Here is a 19069-nt window from a genome sequence, read left to right as displayed (position 1 = left end):
ACAGAAAAATAGGGATTTTTTCATCAATCCGTTATCTGCAGCCAGCGCTTCAGCCAACAGAAAAGGTTAGGGCCTTTTTAATAACTTATATTATACTGTTTTTTCTGTATTTCCTGACGGTTCCAAGGAAACATTTGTAGCCACAGAGAGGAGGCTGACTCTTGTCTTTTTCTTTTTGTAACAGTTTGTGCGGCAACATCTTTGTTTCCCAAGCCCCACATTGACCTTCTGCAACTCTGCATCGTCACCTTGGAGCCTCTTGGTCTCAGGGCTCTTTCTACACCCCCCAATACAGCACATAGATAGGGAATGGATTTAAATACTGAAATCAGTTGTCGCTCTTTCCCCCTGACCCTTTGGCATCCATGGTTCTTTTCATGACTCAATTGTGCTCTTTGCTTGCAGCACGTGTGTCATGTCATCACCAGTTTTCTCACAGTAGGACCCGTGATGGCAGGGGCCGTTGTTTAATTAGTCTCTCTACAAACTGCCTCGAGTTGCAAAGGTTCAAAGGAATATGCAGTGGAGTGTGACGCATGTAGAGCTACCTTTATTGTCAACTTGAAATAGGTCTTCAAAGAAAACTTTCTGTATAAAGAATCTGTGTGTAAAATGGCTCATGCAGCGATAATTTCAATGCAGTTGAATGAACTGTGGACCGAATTCTTCATTGCCATGTTTATTGATTCATCATTTACCTCTCTGTGATTTGGGAATAAAATGGTGTGATTTTCAGAATGATAGCAACTATGTGCACATTTTGTGCAGGAGAAATTCCAGCTACAGCTGGAAAAATGTTCTTTATGAAACAGATGTCTGCCTTTCTCCTGCCTTAAACTCATTAAAAATCCCCCAAACCCTGAAACAGTCTAAAAGGTGAGAGTGGTATCTGTGACTTTACTTTTCACCGATTGCCTGGAAGTACCTTGATCTGAAAGCTAAGTGGGGATGGGTCAGCTCTGCTCTTGCGCTAGAAATCCTCAGAGAGCTGTGTTGTACCAGGGATCCCATGGACAGCAGTACTTTCCTTTCAAATCAGTATGACTCTGGTGCCCTGTTGTCATCTGTGGGACTTTTATCCTGAGTCTCAAATAAATATAAATCTAGTGTTAACTTCTATCTATTGTGTTAGCTTAATTAGGTTTTGCAGGTTTTCCAATATTGTGAATTTTAAGCCAGTTATCAAAATATCAACATGTATTGTATTTTTCCAACCTCGATTGCCTGGGATGTTTCAGTGGGTCACAGAGCTAGGTTGTGGCTTCTACAGTGACATTCATGGAAATAGAACATTATGAATGTCTCAAAGCTGCACTATGAAGACAAATATTCAACCGAAGACCGTGGCTTAGAAAGGGGGGTTGGACTATTCACAGAGGCCTTTGCTGCTACTGGCATCTTATTTGGAAAAGTGATTTTTTTTTTTAAGGGTAATATTCAGTCACCTCCAGTTTTTGGTAACACATTTTTAACTCTGTACTGTGTCGGTTGGTAAACATTAGTGTTCAGTTTGCATCCTAAGCATACTTTCAGACCAAGTCTCTTATTTATCCCCACTTACTGTGCTGTGATTGATAGTACAGAGCAGTTGTGAAGTACACAAGTTAGGTTCCTTTCCAGTTAAGCTAAACCAAAAGATGTGGTCACCAAATGCACTCCATCAGCTAAAGGAACATCAAACCACAGAACTAGGCTAAGACAGCAGCAGTTATAGCCACTGAATCTTCTATAGCATAGACATGGTGTGCTTGGTATCATTTCACTCTAAACATAGTCTCCTATTGCGCTACAGACAGCTCTCCAAGACTCCCATACAAACCCTGCCACTAAAGGCAGCGCATGGCATGTGTTGGGGGAAAGGAGTGAACTATATCCTCAGTTTAAACTGATGAGACGCGCTCTCTGAGCTCTGAGCAGAGGTGTACTTGGAGTGTGTTACAGCTCTTTTCTGGTCTCCAGACCCAGCCTCAAAGGGGACAATGTGTGGCCCAGGCTTGCTTCAGTGCAGAGTCAGAAAGCTGCTGCATGTAGCTGAAACTGAGGATCTTTTTTGAGCATTGATTTTGACCACAAGTCTATCAAAACTGTCAAACCCCCACAAAGAGGTTTGAGTTTGCGAGTGCATAACCACTTGGCGAGAGCACAGGAGTTAATTGATCAGAGGCGAAGCTAAGCAAACAGGTGCTGGGATTTTACTGGGTCTGAGTGATGCCTTAATCCCTGTGCAGACTATTAATTTCCTTCTTACTACAACCATATGGGTTTCCCATGCTGAACAGTAGTGTTATGCTGTGTTGTAAAATCCTTGCTAACAGGAGCATGGGGATTCCTGAAACTATAGCTCTCATTTCTTGCACTTTAAAAAATGAGGGAAAGTCAATGTCTGTTAAACTTATGGTTTAAGTTATTTTCCTGGGCTCCCTTTCAGCAATATTTCTTTCTCCATCATGGTTTCTTTGGCTTCCGTATATTCTGTCAGTCTCAGCACTTTATCATCTGGTCATTTTATCCATTGTGTTGATGTTTTGGTTGCCTGATAAAACAGCTCATATTTCTTATCAGATTGTGTCCTACCAGCTGGTAGACAGGGATACAACCATTTTACTTTGGAGAACAACTGATGAGTGGTCACTTCTGCCTAGAGAATTTTTTAAAGTGGCAAATTATTTCAAGTATTAACAGTTTTGGCTGATTGCTACCGGGCTTTTGCTGGAGAAGTAAAAAATGTCAGTCGTTGCCACAAGTCAGATTTCTGTATGTCAGCTCACTAAAACTTTTTAAAACCTCTATTTTCCAAAGAGCAATCTGCTTCCAAAACTTGTGACACATTAAACCTCATGCATTAAGGTACAAAGTTTTAATCTAAAATAAAAGAAAAAGGTTTGTGTGCTATAATTCTTGCTCAGTCTATATTTTAATTTCCCATGTTCTGTTTTATGACATTTAACTTTGACCACTCAGAGGTGGACTTTAGAGGGTTCTTACTCATTTGAATTCCACAGTGGAGTTGATAGAACAATTGTATGCTGTGGTGAGAAGCCTCTAACTCCTTTTCATTTTTCTTATATTACAATGCACAAATAGAATAAAAGAGTCCAAGCAAATGCATGAAATTTGAGGCTGAGAGGAGGCGCAATTATTAGTTTTTCAGGATTTATATGTGGAGAGGATTACCAGCTGCCTTTGTGTTCCTGCAAAATATGTCTGTCTTGGAGAGCATTCAACAGTTTTTTTTGTGTAATTCCAAGTCATCTCTGCTTCTGTTTGCTTGGATCAGCCAAGGCCCCTTCTCTGGCTCTGCCAGTATTAAATTCATAACCATAACCGTGCTCTGACATGCAGTAGGGTTAACTGCTGCAGCTGGATACAGACAACATTGAGCGTACCCTACATTAAGGACACAGAATAATTTTGGGCAGTGTCATTTTTGTATTAATTGAACTCCCTTCTGCATCAGTGGCTTCATTGAGCTCTTAGGGTGTGCCTGCAGCAGAACTCCTTGCTATTATTTAGCAAATGTTGCTTTGGTATCCACTCGTGCAGATGACAGAAAGGTGGTTAAATATGTCAGTATAAATGTATGGTGTTGGGTCTGGGATTTTATGTATATAACAAAAATTCCTATTTGAATTGCTTAGTGAATATCTATTTTATGCTGATAGCAACTCTTTGGAGAAATGCAGGTGCTTTTTTTCCATAAAAGAATCTGAACTCTATATTTATAGACTTACTTTACATTTTCTTTACTATAGACCTGATTCTGTAAACCTTAAGTAATGTCATCAGGAATCAGCGGAATTGCTCCCAGGAGCGAGGAAACCCTTTATGAAAAAGGGTTTGCAGGCTCGGGATTTTTTTAGCTAAGATTGTTATATGCTGTTTCTCTGTCTCTCTGATGCTATTCTTTGGAACATCTGACATACATGTCATTGAATGAAGGACAAACACAGCACATAGGGATCTATGGTCTTTTAAAAAAATTTTGGACAAGTTAATGTAATGCTACTGCTTGCTGTAAATTGCTCCTATGTTACCTCCTAGAGGGGGCTGCATATAGGCAATGGATGAGAGAATTCCTGAATAAGAGAAGTAAGTATTCACAATTTCTGTGCTGTCCAGAAAATGATTTTATCTGCAGCTGTGAGAAGTTGCTAGGGAACAGTGCTAACTCATTTTCACTGATGGGTCTTCGTTAGCACTGTCAAGGTAATCTTCTCTTTCATTGCTCAGTGATACTGCTGTTTCATTTTGCATTAGGACATGATTTGGAAATACCTCAGAACTGTCCTGCTTATGAAGTTTGAAATTAACTTTCCAATAAAGAACCTTTTTTAGAACACCTCCAAGCACAAAACCCCTCACCAAGAGTGCCATGGGTTTCAAGGTGTCACCACGAAGAGCTGAAAGGGCAGATTCAGTGTCAGGCACTGGGGCTCCAGGAGGTGAGCCCTCACTGAGAGCAGCATTAGGCTTGCAAGCATTTATGCAGTTGAACCTCTTCAGGAGAGAATAGCAACATTTTTGGACATTCTTTTGAGATTAATGTCCTATCTGCGTTTATGATATGATTGCGATTGCTAATACATTTTAGCCTTAGACTTGAAGAATTTGCTTTAAGGTGTGCCCTCTTTTTCACTGAAGATTGGTCAGCTAGTAGTCATATTGAAAGGAGTTTGGGCAGTGGCTGTTGATCTGCTTGATAAGTCAAAGTTCTTGGGGTTTCAACTGGTAGCAGCATCTCTCTGTTCAAGTCTTGTAAAATGGTGAGTAGCCAGGTCATTGTTAGCTCTGGAGTAGTATCTCCATCCCTCAATGATTGTATCTTATTGTGCGACTTCAAAACGAAAAAGTCCTGCACCAGACACTGCTTCGCAGCTAAAGCCAAAGAAATAGTCTTAGTAAGCCCATTGCTTCTTGGTGTATATATAAAGAATATATAGTTCTATTCCTATATCTGCAACTGTTTGTTTTTGAAGACTCGTACTGCACGGTCCATCAACCTTATTGTCTGTATTCACTGTGCTCCTAATATTCTCAGCCAATTTAAGTGACTCCATAAGAATTTCTCCACTTGTTGCTTGCCCACTCAGCATGAAAAAATATGTACATGTATGTAAGCACACATGTGTAAACGTCCCTACAGCACTTTAAAAAATGTTTCCTTGTGCTATGCTCTGCTTTACTCCACCTGCAATGCATAACTGGGTAATTCTTCATTACTCTCATCTTATGATCTGTTTCCTATAATTTTTTTCACCTATGAAGAGGGGCAAATGGCACTCTATTTTTACTTTCCCAGTACTGTGGTTTGGTTTTGCATTCCTTTCTTAAATCTAAGTCTAATTTAAAAAGTTGTTGTTTGCACAGGCTGTGCTGTTTGCAGCTTTGTTGATGTTTGGCCAGGAAAGGAAGGGATGCATTGCATTGTTTTCTTTTAACCAGCAGTTTAGAAAGATATATTTCAGACCCTACATCATATTTTTGCATTTATTTTAGAAACAGTAGTTGGAAACAGTCCACAGGGCTCCCAACCACTTTAAATCAGCAGGCAGCACCGTTTATCTTTGTCTTTCATTTCTGTAAACAAACACCTTCCTTCACACGCTTGAATACATAAATACTTTGTTTTGTTTAGTATTTTTCGCTCATTATTGCCCAATTATCCATTCCTGTAGGAAAAAGTGCCATACAGCTGGGAGAGGTGACAGTAAGTCAGTATTATGTGACAGCACTGCATTTGCTGAGTAGTTAGGGGTAAAACGAGTTCATGGATTACCTCCTCACCTTGACCTTTAACTGTCAACCTCAAGACACTGTCTCCTCTTGAAAATCTCTGTGTTTGTTCCATAATTCATATTGAGATCTGGCTACAGGCAGAAGCACCAGCTTCTCCCTTAACACAATAATACCTCCTTAGAACATCTCTAGCAGTACCATGGCCAGTTGTAATAGTGGAGTCTTGTCTGTCATATTACTGAGATTTTGGCTGCTAGTAGCATACATTTCTATAGTACCATTTCAGGTTTCAATGCTGCTATTTTCCTCTTTCTCAGTGCTCTGTCCCATATTTGACATCATGTGCAGTCCACGAGATGAAATTAGCAGAAGGGTGCACCGGCCAGACCGCTGGCTGATACAGACATGCAGTTTATGAAAAACCTGTTCCTGACTTTTCCTTCATATTTGGGGTCTCAAGATGAACTGCTGCTGGGGTCTCTGGGGATGTGCAGTGTTATTCTCATTACTCGCATAACTCCTAAACTTTGCTTCCTGAGCTCCAATTCAAGGTATTTGTAAAACAAAAAGATCCAGTTCTGCAGGGCTCAAAGGTTCTGATTTCCACTGAGGATCAGGCCCTCTCATGGCTTGTTAAGTGAGTGAATAGAGGTCAGAGCTACAAACTCTGTATTTGTTTCTGCTTTAAATTGATTTGTATGCGTTCTTTCATTTTAATTCTCCAGAGACTTGTGCATCTTACATCTTGCAAAACATGTTTTAATAGAGACTTTCTCTTTGAAAGCCACTGTGTGTGTAATGTGTGCATGTATACATATACATGCAACTATGTGCATACACGTGAACTGTAAGCACATCAGGCAATTTTGTCAAGTCCAAGAGACACGTTACAAAGAGATCTATTTTATATCACTCCTGGTATGCACAATTCAACTTTTGAAGCCTAAATAGGTCTTGTGCCCTTTCACTAATTAAATTTTGTTATAAACCTACCTGGGCTATATTTTTGAAATATATCGATTTGAATGAGGGTGGTTTAGTGTCTGGGTGGAATGGTTTTTCCTCCTGAAATGTTAATTAGATGGAGAACATGTTATGCTTTGGAAAAGCTGCATTGCAAACCCATAGATAAACAGATTGATTTAATTTTAATCTACTTTCATGGTGATGCATAATGATAACTGGTTTCTGTCTCACAGGGCTGAAAACCGCAGACCTTAATAAGAGTTTGTGGGTATATTATACAGCTTTAAATAGCTTATGTTGTGCTAGACCGCTCTCCATAAATTATTCTAACTCCATCAGTATCTCAGGGACTCCCGATTCTCTTCTGCTGTGGATTTTCAATCAGTGAAACTATTACTGTAATCTGAAGAAACTTCGAGGCATCTTCACTGAAAACAACTGACAAGACTGGTTTGTATATGAAGTATTCAATGGGGAAATGGAACAAAAAAAAGCCTTACAGAAGTCAGCTCTCTACATTAAATCCTGGCATCCAAATCCTATGTTTTATAAGCCATGCCAAAATTGATTATGAAATTAAAAGCCAGACATTCAAACGGTTGGTATGAAATGGTTTACTACATGACCTAATTTTTGTAATACATGGTCATAGTTTAACCTGCTGGCAACCAAGCACCACACAGCCACTTACTCATTCCCCCCACGGCAGGATGGGGAAGAGAATCAGAAGGATAAAAGTGAGAAAAAAGTCCCAGGTTGGAATGAAGACAGTTTAATAGGTAGAGCAAACCCCCCAACACAAGCAAAGAAAATCAAGGAATTCATTCATGGACTGGCAGGTCCCAGGAGATCTCCAGGAGAGCAGCACTCCATCATGTGTAATGGTTACTTGGGAAGACGAGTGCCATCACTCTGGAAGTCCCACCCTGCCTTCTTTTTCCCCCAACATTATATACTGAGCATGATGTCATATGGCATGCAATATCCCTTTGGGCAGTTGGGAACAGTTGTCCCAACTGGGTCTCCTCCCAGCTTTTTCTGCACCCCTAGCCTGCTCTCTGACGAGGTGGTGTGAGAAGCAGAAAAGACCTTGACTGCTCAGCAACAACCAAAAACATAAGTGTGCTACCAACATGATTCTCATTCCAAATCCAAAACATAGCACTACACCAGCTGCAACTTCATCTCAGCCAAAACCATGACATATGTCATTCCTGTTGCACTCAGAAAGCTGCAGTTTTGTTTAGCCAGTTCTAAACTAGTTTAAATGGGCCCTTCTCAAATACCATTCTGTCTGTGGAAAGAGTTTCAACTGTGAAGGCTTGCTCCTGATAGGGAAAACATTCTTTTTAATGGTCTTTATTTCTTCAGGGCTTTATGATAGATACAAATCCAGAAAGTCCTTGTATGCTTGGTTTTCATCCACTCACTGCAAATAAGCTTTAAGTCTAACAAAAACAGGCTGAGTTCTTCCTGTTTTCTCAATGACAGATGTGTTTTATTTTTGACTGATGTTCAAAGAGCTCAAATTCTGTCCTATATTAGTTTCAGCCATAAAAAGTAATGAAACTGCAGAGGGAGGCAAAAGAAGAGTATAGCCTTAAGCTGTATAAATTTAGCATCACCCTAATGTTATACATAAAATTAGAAGTGAAAATTCTGGGAACACAAATTCCAACCAGTCCTCTTTGCACTGTGGAGCGGTTCGTTTGTTCAGTTCTGTTTATATAAGAAATGTGTCAGGGTCAGTCTTTAGAAGTCAATAGGAAAAAAAGGCTTTTGTAAAAGGGAGTGACTGGGACACTTCTGCTAAAAGTGTTTACTCTGATTCCTCATTTGCTGCAAGACCCCCCCACAGTAACACAGGTTCCAACACTAGCTGATGTGGAAGAAATAGTAGCTTCTTATACCAAGTATTGAGGACTTCTCAAACAGGTGGAGACTCTGCCCCAGATATGGATTTTCAGGGAGACTGGAAAGACAAAGAGGCCTGCTGTCCACCAAATTACCTCTGGTTTTTGCTTTCACTAAGAACCTTGGCACCTTGCTTCCCCCCTCCTTTACTTTTGTTAGGTCTGTTGTACTCTCTGACCAACATACTTAAATTTCATTCCAGTGCTACTCATTAGTTTACTAGCTTTTCTGGTGTTCACAAACCTGTCTTACCTGTGTTGCCTTTAATTTTAGTACTCCAAAAAGAAAAAGAAGCCTGTTCTGAAGTAATGGTGTAAAAATTGTTGCTGTTTTCCACTGCTATGTGATGTTTGATGCATTTTAATATGATTCTTAAAGCACAGAGGACTGCACCCTGCAGATGCAGGGTGAGGTAGGAAATGGGTCACTGCTGCGTAACATCCCAGGATTCCTAGGAAGGCATCATAAGCTATATTTTTTCTGTTGGGTCTAGATCATCTCTCTGAACCTGTTGAAAGCAACCAAAACAATTGGCAATAGTTGAGGGATGATGATGGGCAGTAACATGTATTCCTTTTTCCATGCTTGAGAAGAGTATGGAACTGGTCATGGGATTGCTTAGTAGAGTCAAGCCTCTGGGAGGGGAGAAGGTTGTTGGCAGGAGGTCTAACATCAGGATGCAGATGTCGGACTGAAGTGTTCTGGTATCAAACTGGTCTCATTTATGCAACGTGCAGCAAAGGAATGACGTTGGATCAGAGGATGACTGTGTTCAGTGTAGTCAGAGTGTTACCTTTTGAGACAGCGATAATTCTGCTCTTACTGACTTGCCAGCAAGACAAAGCTACCTGGGAATTGTTTGAATAGTTTCCCAGCTTAGTCATGCCAAAATTACTGTCTAGACTTTAGATCCCATGGTAACATCCAGTCCCATACTACCTGATTCTGAAGCTGTGATATTTAACTCTGGTCTTCAGAAAGACTCTGATGAGGTCTCTCAGCCCATAGTCAGAGTCTGGAGGATGGCTGTTTCTAGCTCTTCAGCTTCTTTGAAGCTAGCATTGGTGGGGCTCCAGGAAATACAAACTAGATGTTTCTACCTCCAGCAGCTGTAATTTGTTAGTGGATCAAGAGGTGATGTCATTGGAAAGAACCTACAAGAAGAGCAACTTGTGGCATAGCTATCAGCAGAAATGGGCAATGACATATATATTGGATATTTACAAGTTAGGACTGTGAATACTTTCAGGGTTTCTACCTGGGGAGTATTTTGCTACTGTCTTAGGTCAGCGCATTTGACTTTCTAGTGGGTGGAAATGGACTTGATTTCTTTGCCCTGTGACATGCAGAGCTACGGGCAGGTCCATTTCCACTCACATTTTGCTTCTCTTTGGTTTCAAATGGCCTGGTGGGGGAAAAGCCTCTCCCACGCCTGTTACTGTTGTCACAGTCCAAAGGTGGTGAATATTGGTAAAGTGAAGACTGCCATCCCGTACAGCTAAACACTGCCCTAGTCTCTCCACTGCTGGGTTAAAATTAGGCTCTGGGCAGGAAAAAGCACTAAAGATAAACAGAAATAGAAACCCCCTCAAGTTATTTCTGAAGTGTTTTAGGGAGATACGGTGACAAGGCAAATTCAGAGCCCAGTGCGATGTCTGGTAGGTGCCTAGAAGCTCTCAAAATGTACCCCTCTGCACACAATTTATCTGCCACCTTCTAGTTGCCACTGGTAACAAGATGTTAACCAGTGGTAGCACCTGTGTTAACAGCCTCCCTTTTCTTTTTATTCCTTTGATGTTGAAAGTAGCTCACTTTCTCGGTATAAGCATGAGAGGTTCCCACAGATCTTTTCCCTGAGTGCTCACAGTAATAGAAAACTGGATTCAACGCCATGGGTCTAAACCATCTTTATTTAGAGCTGTTTAGGGCTTAGATTCTGTTTATTTGCACTTTGTTTTAGCACGGAGGGATGTGTGATATTTGTATGCTGCATGAGGGGCATTGTCAGGAGTAAAATGTGGAGAGGGGAGTCCTGCCTGCGGCAGGGTATCTGCGGCTTCTGCGTGCTCCTTCTCTTTGATCTCTTGCGTGTCTTGAGGGTGAATTTGCATGTGTGCTCTCTCTTTCCTTCTCCCTTCCCTGTGGTGCTTCAAACTAGACACTTTGTTGACATTGTACCGTGGCACTTAGCAGCACACGTGCTGTAATGCTGTTATTTTTCACCGGCCAGCTGTTCCACTTTATACAACGCTTAAGTAACAATTTCACAGCCATTACCAGCCTGCAGTAATGACATGGGCTGAAAGCTAAGCGGTAACTGGTTGTAAACTGCAAAAACTGGGAGATGCTAAAACAGACACTTTGATAAACGGGAAAGGACATTGCCTGCATTTTAATTGGTCAAGCTGAAGCCTCTTTTATCACTATAGTAAACATAGTGTTTAGTCGGTCAAGGGAGAGGATTGGGAATCACTATCTTTATGCACTTAGGAAATGTATTTTCTTGATTTCAGGTGTGTTGTATTGATTCTGGGAGTTCCTTCTATGTTTTTTTCTTTCTCCTTTCCCTTGATTTGTACCCTGTCAACCCTGACGGGTTTTCAGGGATTGAGGACTCCCAAGGGCTTTGTTTGCCATGATTGATTTGGTGCAAGAGGTGAACTACTTGTAAGTCTCAGTAACCGATGTGCTGTGCTGTGAGCAGTGATCCGGAGGTAAATAACGGCTTGTAGAAACACCTCTGAAAGTGTTTAGTTGGATAAGTTCCTTGTTTGAAAAAAAGAAAAAACTAAAACAAAAATCCAAACAAAATCAACCAAAACCAACCTCAATGTTTAATAATTCTTTTCTTTCCTACTTGTTTCCAAAGTAGAGTCTGTCACAAAGTGAAGTGATGGGCTCAAAACAGTCGAACAACTTGCTGCTGCCTGGCTGCGGTGCTTTTAGCAAACGTACAATCTGTTGTACTTAGATTATTGTCTGTGAGCAAGTACATAGAATCATAGAGTCATCTAGGTTGGAAGGGCATTTAAGATGATAGAGTCCAACCATTAACCCAGCACTGCCAAACCCACCACTAAACCATGTTCCTCAGCACCATGTCTACCCATCTTTTAAATACTTCAAGGGATGGTGATTCAAGTACTTCCCTGGGCAGCCTGTTCCAATGTTTGATAACCCTTTTGGTGAAGAAATTCTTCTTAATAACCATCTTAAACCTCCCCTGGTGCAACTTGAGGCCATTTCTTCCTGTCCCAGAAAAGCTTTGTCATACGCCTTTTTGCGGATTGCAGTTGAGAAATCTTAGTAGGCTGAACTGTGGCTGAACCAAGAGGCTGTCTCGTGGGCACACTCAAGAGCAGCTGAAGGGTCAAAGACCCAGCTTGCCCTGTGACAGCCAGGCAATTCAGTAAAGCAGATTTGCAAGAAAGTAATTGAGCCCTGACAGCAATCATACTATTTTCACCTCAGGTATCTTCAGTTTTATCTGCTGACAAATAATATACCTTCAGTTATTATTAACCCTGTTTCATCCAGGTCATTCTTTGGTAATTGCAAAGTGCTAGTATCTTTGTAAATTGGGTGAATAAAATTCTGCAATTCCCTGACGGTGGCAAACACAGCGTTGAGACACACTAGAGGAAAAAGCATTTCCTGGGATCGTGAAATTGAAGCTTTTGTGATAATTATAGAAGTATTATTTAACTGATTCTTCAAAAAGAGTTCCTAACCTCTAATTCTGTAGAAAGCAACAATCTTGTTGTGTTATTGTTTTCAGTAAAATTAGAGGTTTGGGGCTTTTAATAGATGACTAAATTAGACCTTATCAAAAACTCTTCTAGGAAATCCTGATCCATAGACTGCAATTACCCCAAGAAGTGTACACAAGGATCTGCATTTGTTTTGCGACATTAGAAATCAGTGCAGAATGACAGTTTGTCAGTGGATAAAGTGAATGTGAGGGATAAACAAACTCAACTTGTCTTACTGGTTTTATGTCCATTTTTCTGATTTACCTCGTCACTCTGGCATTTAAAGGAACCCAGACAGAAAATAAGAGGATGGTATCTGTTATGTGTCTGTGTTTGCACACTTATTTTAATCTGATTTTAATGCTTTTTAAAATACAAGAGAAATTTCCTCAATTTTCAGGCTGTTTACTTAGCAGTACTGAATCCCTGCACACCTTCATAAACTGCAGTAAAGCTGAGATGTATGTGCCAGCAGAGCAAGGTAGAATATGCCATACTCTAATGCTGTTGGTTTTTTTTTCTTTCCTACCAGTTTTTTTAATGAAACATATGAAAACATAGCTGTTGTATAGTCAGTATAATCTACTGTGTGTTTTTAAGCAGCAATTGTAACATAGTATTTACTCTTAACATCCAGTCATGGGAAGATGGTTGCTTTCATGGAAGGCTACCATCTCTCTGGGTTTCTAGGATGTGTGCTTTTTTTTTAGGGAAGGCAGGCTCACAAAAGGAGGCTAGCAGGGAAGGTGGCGGTTGGGTTGAATTTCATGTAGTCTGGTACTGGTTTTCCCCCTCTTTTTTTTTTTTTTTTTTTTTTTCCCCCCCCCCCCCCCCCCCGAAATCTTGTCCGGGAGAATTCAAGGGCTTAATATATTTGTCCAGGACATTGAAATGTCCCACAGCAGGATTAGTGTTCCTGCACATGTCCCATGGAGGCTCCATGACACGTAGAAATCTTAAATATACTTATTGGCATGTGCAGACTGTGGGGTTAACGATTGGTGACTGATGAAATACACTGCTCGCTACACCAGTGCTTTCTGCCTACGCAGGAAACCTGAGGGGCCAAACTTACAGCACAAGCTCAAGGCATCTGTGGCTCTGTGCAATAAAACCAGCCGCTCACTTGCACCCTCGCTGTGATTCAGTTCCTGTCCTATGCTAGAGTAAGCACCTGGGTTGTCTCCACTGAGACAGTTACCTTTTCAAATGCATAAGATCAATGGGGTGGCCCACATCCCACGTGGACACTGTCTCATCAGCCATGATCGACCACTGGAGACACAGCGACTGCATTAGTGAGCTAGAAGGGTGGGTATGAGTTTCTGAATCGCAGCCAGCATAACGTGGAAAGATCTGAGCCACCCTCATTTCCCTGTGAAGTGGGAATCATTTTTCTGTCATAGGTCTCAGTTGACATCCAGCAGTTTTCCTTCCTTGAGGTGGAACGGAAAGGCGGGACCAGCTGCTGGTGACTAGGAATAGCTAAAGGCATTTGCTGACAAATGTTTCATCCAGATTCTTTGGCATTTTTCTGTCTCCCTCTCTCTCTCAAGATGCCAGGAATTCAGTTTAATTTCCACTCTTCTTTGACCATTGGTCTCTTGTCCTTGGCGGGGGGGTGTGTGTGGTCTAGGAGCAGTAACTGCACCTGCTTAAAATACGTTTTGTGAAATTAGCATAGAAGAACTTGAGCAAAACTTGACAGCTTTCATGTATTAATTCTTCCAGGTGTGCTGAGGAAATTACAGCCACTGCCATTGAGTTATTTTGGTAGAAGAAATGGGATATAACCCTTTTTGTCCAAGACGGTTGAAAGAACCCGTTGGCTTTTTATTCTGAAAACATCTGTGTGGATTTTGTCCTTCAAAGATTTCACCAGTTATTTCATACAGAGGCCAAGCTGATATTGTTGTACTGATATTAGCATCTCTGCATGGCAGCAGCTGTTTATACAAAAAATCACATACCTTTTTGCATTTTTGCCCAGAATTGAGAATTTGCCATAAAACTGAATGGATTTTGTGTATGAGATTTTAAGCAAATATAATTAAACTGTCATTTCCTGACAGCTCATATATGAGGCTGTTTGACCACAATGGACTTTTTGTTTTTGTAAACAAATTCAGGAAACAAAAGTTAACAACACCAGAAACTCCTAATTCAGTAAATTGGCCAGCATTATATAGCTGTGGACTAATTCAGTAGTGCCTTAAGTTACATATTTAGACATTTAGTGAAAGAAAGGGAGAGAAAGAATTAGGGATTACAACATGTGCTAAGAGGAAGTAAGCCAGATATTTTAAAAATATATATATATATTGTTCCTTTTCTGCGGTGGTTATTCAGAACCAGAAATACTGTGCTAGCACATGTGAACCAGAAAGTACTTCTCAGTAGAAGCCTATCCAGTTGTCAGGAGTGTAATGTTTTGTCATAGAGCTTTTCCTATTGTTTAACCTCATACATGGAAACAGACTTCCCAAAAAAACATTCAGCTTTGGAAAAATAAGAATTTTTTGAAGTATTTTTAGGATCAGAGCTAAGAGAATGGTTAAAGCCAACAGTATTAAAGAAAAAAAAAAAAAAAAAAAAAAGAAAAGAATTCTGTGGATTTAAATGAACTGCTGACCTGCTCCCCTTTGATTATTACAGCAAAAAACTTACCCTCGCTGCCTTTCGATGCAAAAAAAAAAAAAAAAAAAAAAAAAAAAGAAGGAAATTCTGTGGACTTAGAAATATGATGAAAATTGGAGCAAATATGTGAAATGTTGTCTTTGAGTAATGGGGTGATGGGAGGGAGAGGAAAAGTTTGCTTGAAATACGAGAGCTAGCAATGATTCTCAGCTCCTCACTCCAGATATAAGCCCCAGCAGCAACCTGACTTCTTTGGGGGACAAAAGTGATACTTTCTTCTCCAATACGACAACTTCTAGTAATGAGAGCCTTAACACACTCAGTGGTGCCCACAGTGTGTGTAATGGAGAGAGAGAGAGGAGCATGCTCCAGAACGTATCTACTCTGCAATTTAGCTATGACTAAAGCTGTAATTACCATTAGTTCAGTAAGATTTCTATCTTGATATAATTTCTTCAAAATATGGAATTCTTAATTAATTCTCTCATCTCTTTTACTTGTAATACTGTTGAACTCTAATGAGCAGTAACATTTTCTGTGGGGCAGTAATGAGAAAATAATGAAGAAATAAGTAACAGATCGAGCTGACATTTTGTATCTAATTGGTGAAATATCCTCTTGTTCCTCCTAGGGCAAAAGTGAAGAAAGGTGTGAACATTTTCAGTGTAAGAGCCAGCAGCCCATACTTATGGGACATCAGAGAGAGCATGGATTATACTGGGAAATATGCACCAGCTGTTATTGTTTGCCAGAGGAAATCTGCTGCCTCTGAAAACAGGTAAGTCATTTCCAGCAGTCTGTCTCTTAATAACTGATGGTTGGTTTTCCTTTTCAAAGCACTTTGCCATGATTTTAATAAGTTTTATTATAGTGCGTGATGAAAATGCTTTTGGAGAAGCTGTGGCTGTCTTTATTTTGTAGTGCATTGCTAATTCTACCACATGAACAAAATGTATTGTAATACTCTGAGGAAGTTAAAGGTAGGAGGAAATGTTGGTTTTGCATAGTATTTAGAAGGACATGTTTCATATCTTAGAATTCAGTTGTGACTACTTTAATCTCTTCAAATTATTTTCTGCCAGGTATTATAGCAGGAGGTAATTATAGGGCTGTTTGCAGTGGGGTTTTTGTTTGCTTTTTTATTTCTGCTTGGGGGTTTTGAGGTGGGTTGGTTTTTTTGGTTTTGTTTGTTTGTTTGAGGGTTTTGTGTTGTGGGTTTTGTAGATTGTTTTGTGGTGGTTTTTTCCTCTTTTTTTTTTGGTGTGTTTTGTTTGGGGTTTTTTTATGAAGAGGAAAATAATATGTACTCCTGGTATCAAACCCACATTTTTGTTGGTGAGATTTCTATTTTTTCAATCTGCAGAAGGGAACAGATTTTCTATTCCCATTGTGCAAAAATTCAGATAGGAGAGTGACCTGTCTTAAACAGCCTTCATATGGCAGGTGTTTGTTCCTTTTCTGATCACAACTGATTAATGAATACATTTTTATATCATTTGCTGCTGCTTCTTCATTGTTTCTGGAACTGTATGTTGAGTGCGTACTTAAAAGGATCTGACTTTCTGTGTATGTATTGTGTTAGCATTGTGGTTAGAAAACTTGCCATATAACATGGAAGTTCTGTGCTGTGATTTACTCCTGAAATTTTGCAAAATCTTATAGGTCGTGGGGGTTTATTTATGGGGTTTAGAATTTTTAAATAAAAACCCTCAGAGCCTAATTACTTGGAAGTTTCATGTCTTTGCAATCTGGGTATATGAAAAAAAGAAGACGGGAAGAATTTCCCTTCACGATCATGACATAAATCAAGTTCTCATTATTATAACTCGGAATTCTGCACAATTTCTCTGCTATAGTATCCTGAATTTTCTCATCTAAACCATATACTCTCTCATACCTGACTGAATTTTATTGGTCAAAGCAGCAATGTGTACATATGCCAAGGTCAGAGCTTCCTACTGTCTAGCACAATCTGTCAGACAGATTCTTTAAAATCTCAGTTCAAAGCTATTTGAAGACAGTGTGAAAATTTTCATTGACTGAAATGGGCATTGAATCAAAATCAAAGATTGTTTCAACGATGAGTTTTCCATCACACTTTATCTTGTCGGCTCCATACAGTGCATTTGCCTGATTTCTCTTCTTCATCAGGAAAGTATAATGCAACCTCATGGGTGAATTGAAGCTTGGCAACTTATTTCACTTCACTATTCATCATTCAGTGGCAAGCATTCTAAATAACCCCTTGTACACAAAAAAATAAATTATTATGTCACCTTTGATGCATGGTTGTGGATTATGCGTGCTTTCCTGTGCTGCATATAATAAGCATTGTTTCATGCTTATTAAAAGAAGTGTGAGCTCATATGCATATTAGATTTTACTGGAAGGAAAATCAAGTGAAGACAAGGTATATGTGTAACTCTCAGCTAACCTCTGGTTTGATTTATTTCATCTGAGTTCCCAGTTGAGATTTTGTGATTTTCTCACTTTTGTGAACTTCTTTCTCATTGTTTGTAAACAGATGTAAAATATTTGCAATGTATTATTCAGTATCTTGTGTTTTTCATTAAACTTAGTCATATCTGTTTTGCTATTCAGTTTAAGAAGTAAGTGTGAGCATTATATGGGGAAAGAGAGTGTGTTCAACATCTTTTAGAAAACAATTTTTTCCTTATCTAGATAAGTTTGGTATCACTAAATGTGCACAATGGATAACAGCTAAATATTAATGTCTTTTGTCAAATTGTTTGCCTCCATAGTTCGTTTATAAATTTGAGAAATTCTATTTGCAAATTGTTTAATTGCTCTTAAAGATCAGAGATCTGATCACATGAATGCAAAGGTGGTGATGTTAATTAACTAAAGATTTTGTGTTTCTGATAGTTTTACATGGATCAGAAAATAGTGTTAATAAAGCTAACTTACTGTGACAGGTGTAATTTCATGGATTAAGCAGGCACTTGTGCAAGTGACAAATTTAACCAGGATGCCTGAGCATTTCTTTATTGAAGTTTGAAATATATCAGTCATTTTATTTGGAGAGGTTTTGGCACTGAAAGCTTATCGTAACAGGATTAACATATAAATATTATCACAGCCAGCAGGGTGTTTTGGAATGAATATTAACAGCAAATATTATGAGTCTGTATGAGAATAACTAATTAAGCCCATCTGTCAAACACGATTTGAAGTTCTCTGTGCCTTACTTATTATGGGTTTGTGACAGCGTTCCAGATTAATGGTGAAGCAATTATAAAGTTCTCCCCAATTCTGATTTCATTCTCAGGCAATAATAATTTTGTAACAGTCTAAATCCTGACCCGTGAGATTATTAGATGGGCATACTACCTGTAGCATCTGTACATCACTTCTGTTCTTCTCCAAAAGGCATCTATATGCAATCACTCTATTGTCCAGTAGACGACCAAAATAGCAAATAGAAAATGGTGTGATGAGAATTAACCAGTGGCTCAGAAATGTGACATCGGAAACACTTGAACACTGATTGAATCAGGGAGATACATCCTAATACGTGCCATCCTTTATTTATTTATTTCCTTTGGAAGTTGTAATGAGGTGAATAGAATAGAAAGATGAGATTAAAGGAGTACTGCCGTTTCAGAATGTTTCTTGGTTTAGTGTTGTTTCTCATTGTACCTGAAATTGCTCATCTCCGCTGTGCTAGTGATGATTGAGATGAAGAATAGCCACAAGTGGAAGATCTGGATTCCTGTCTGTTCTTCTGTGTTTCCTGTTGGATTGGAAGGGTGCCAGGTGGGATGGGTTTGGAAAATTATTGAGGTGGCTAAAGATACAGATTTATTGTATTTTCCTCATCTGCAAAACTTAACTGATAGCACTGTCCTGTGTCCATAGCTGCTGTGGAGTTGTTAAGCAAGGTGTTCTGATATAATACTAATGGGCGTCATGATCCTCTTAAAATACTTTATTCATGTTTAGATTTTGGGGTACAAATGTTTGTTATTCCATTGGGCAATACATTATTGTTCTCTGTGCTTATGGCAGGAATGAGGCCATTGATCCAAGCAAGTACAAAGTAA

General features: G+C 39.5%; 1 protein-coding gene across 2 annotated transcripts in view; it reads left to right on the top strand.

The window, feature by feature from the left end:
* TMEM132D (transmembrane protein 132D) overlaps positions 1-19069 on the top strand; it is a 297592-nt gene that overhangs the window by 123959 nt on the left and 154564 nt on the right. For both annotated transcript variants that reach the window (XM_014960817.1, XM_014960809.1), the window contains one exon: positions 15637-15783. In XM_014960817.1, the coding sequence (XP_014816303.1) occupies positions 15713-15783 (71 nt within the window). In that variant the 5' untranslated portion in view covers positions 15637-15712. The remainder of the gene's footprint in view (positions 1-15636; positions 15784-19069) is intronic.

The sequence above is a fragment of the Calidris pugnax genome, unplaced genomic scaffold (genome assembly GCF_001431845.1).
Source record: "Calidris pugnax isolate Ruff unplaced genomic scaffold, ASM143184v1 scaffold32, whole genome shotgun sequence".
In the NCBI taxonomy this organism is placed as follows: domain Eukaryota; kingdom Metazoa; phylum Chordata; class Aves; order Charadriiformes; family Scolopacidae; genus Calidris; species Calidris pugnax.
Note: the sequence above shows the minus strand (reverse complement) of the source record. Positions and strands in the feature narration are given on the sequence as shown.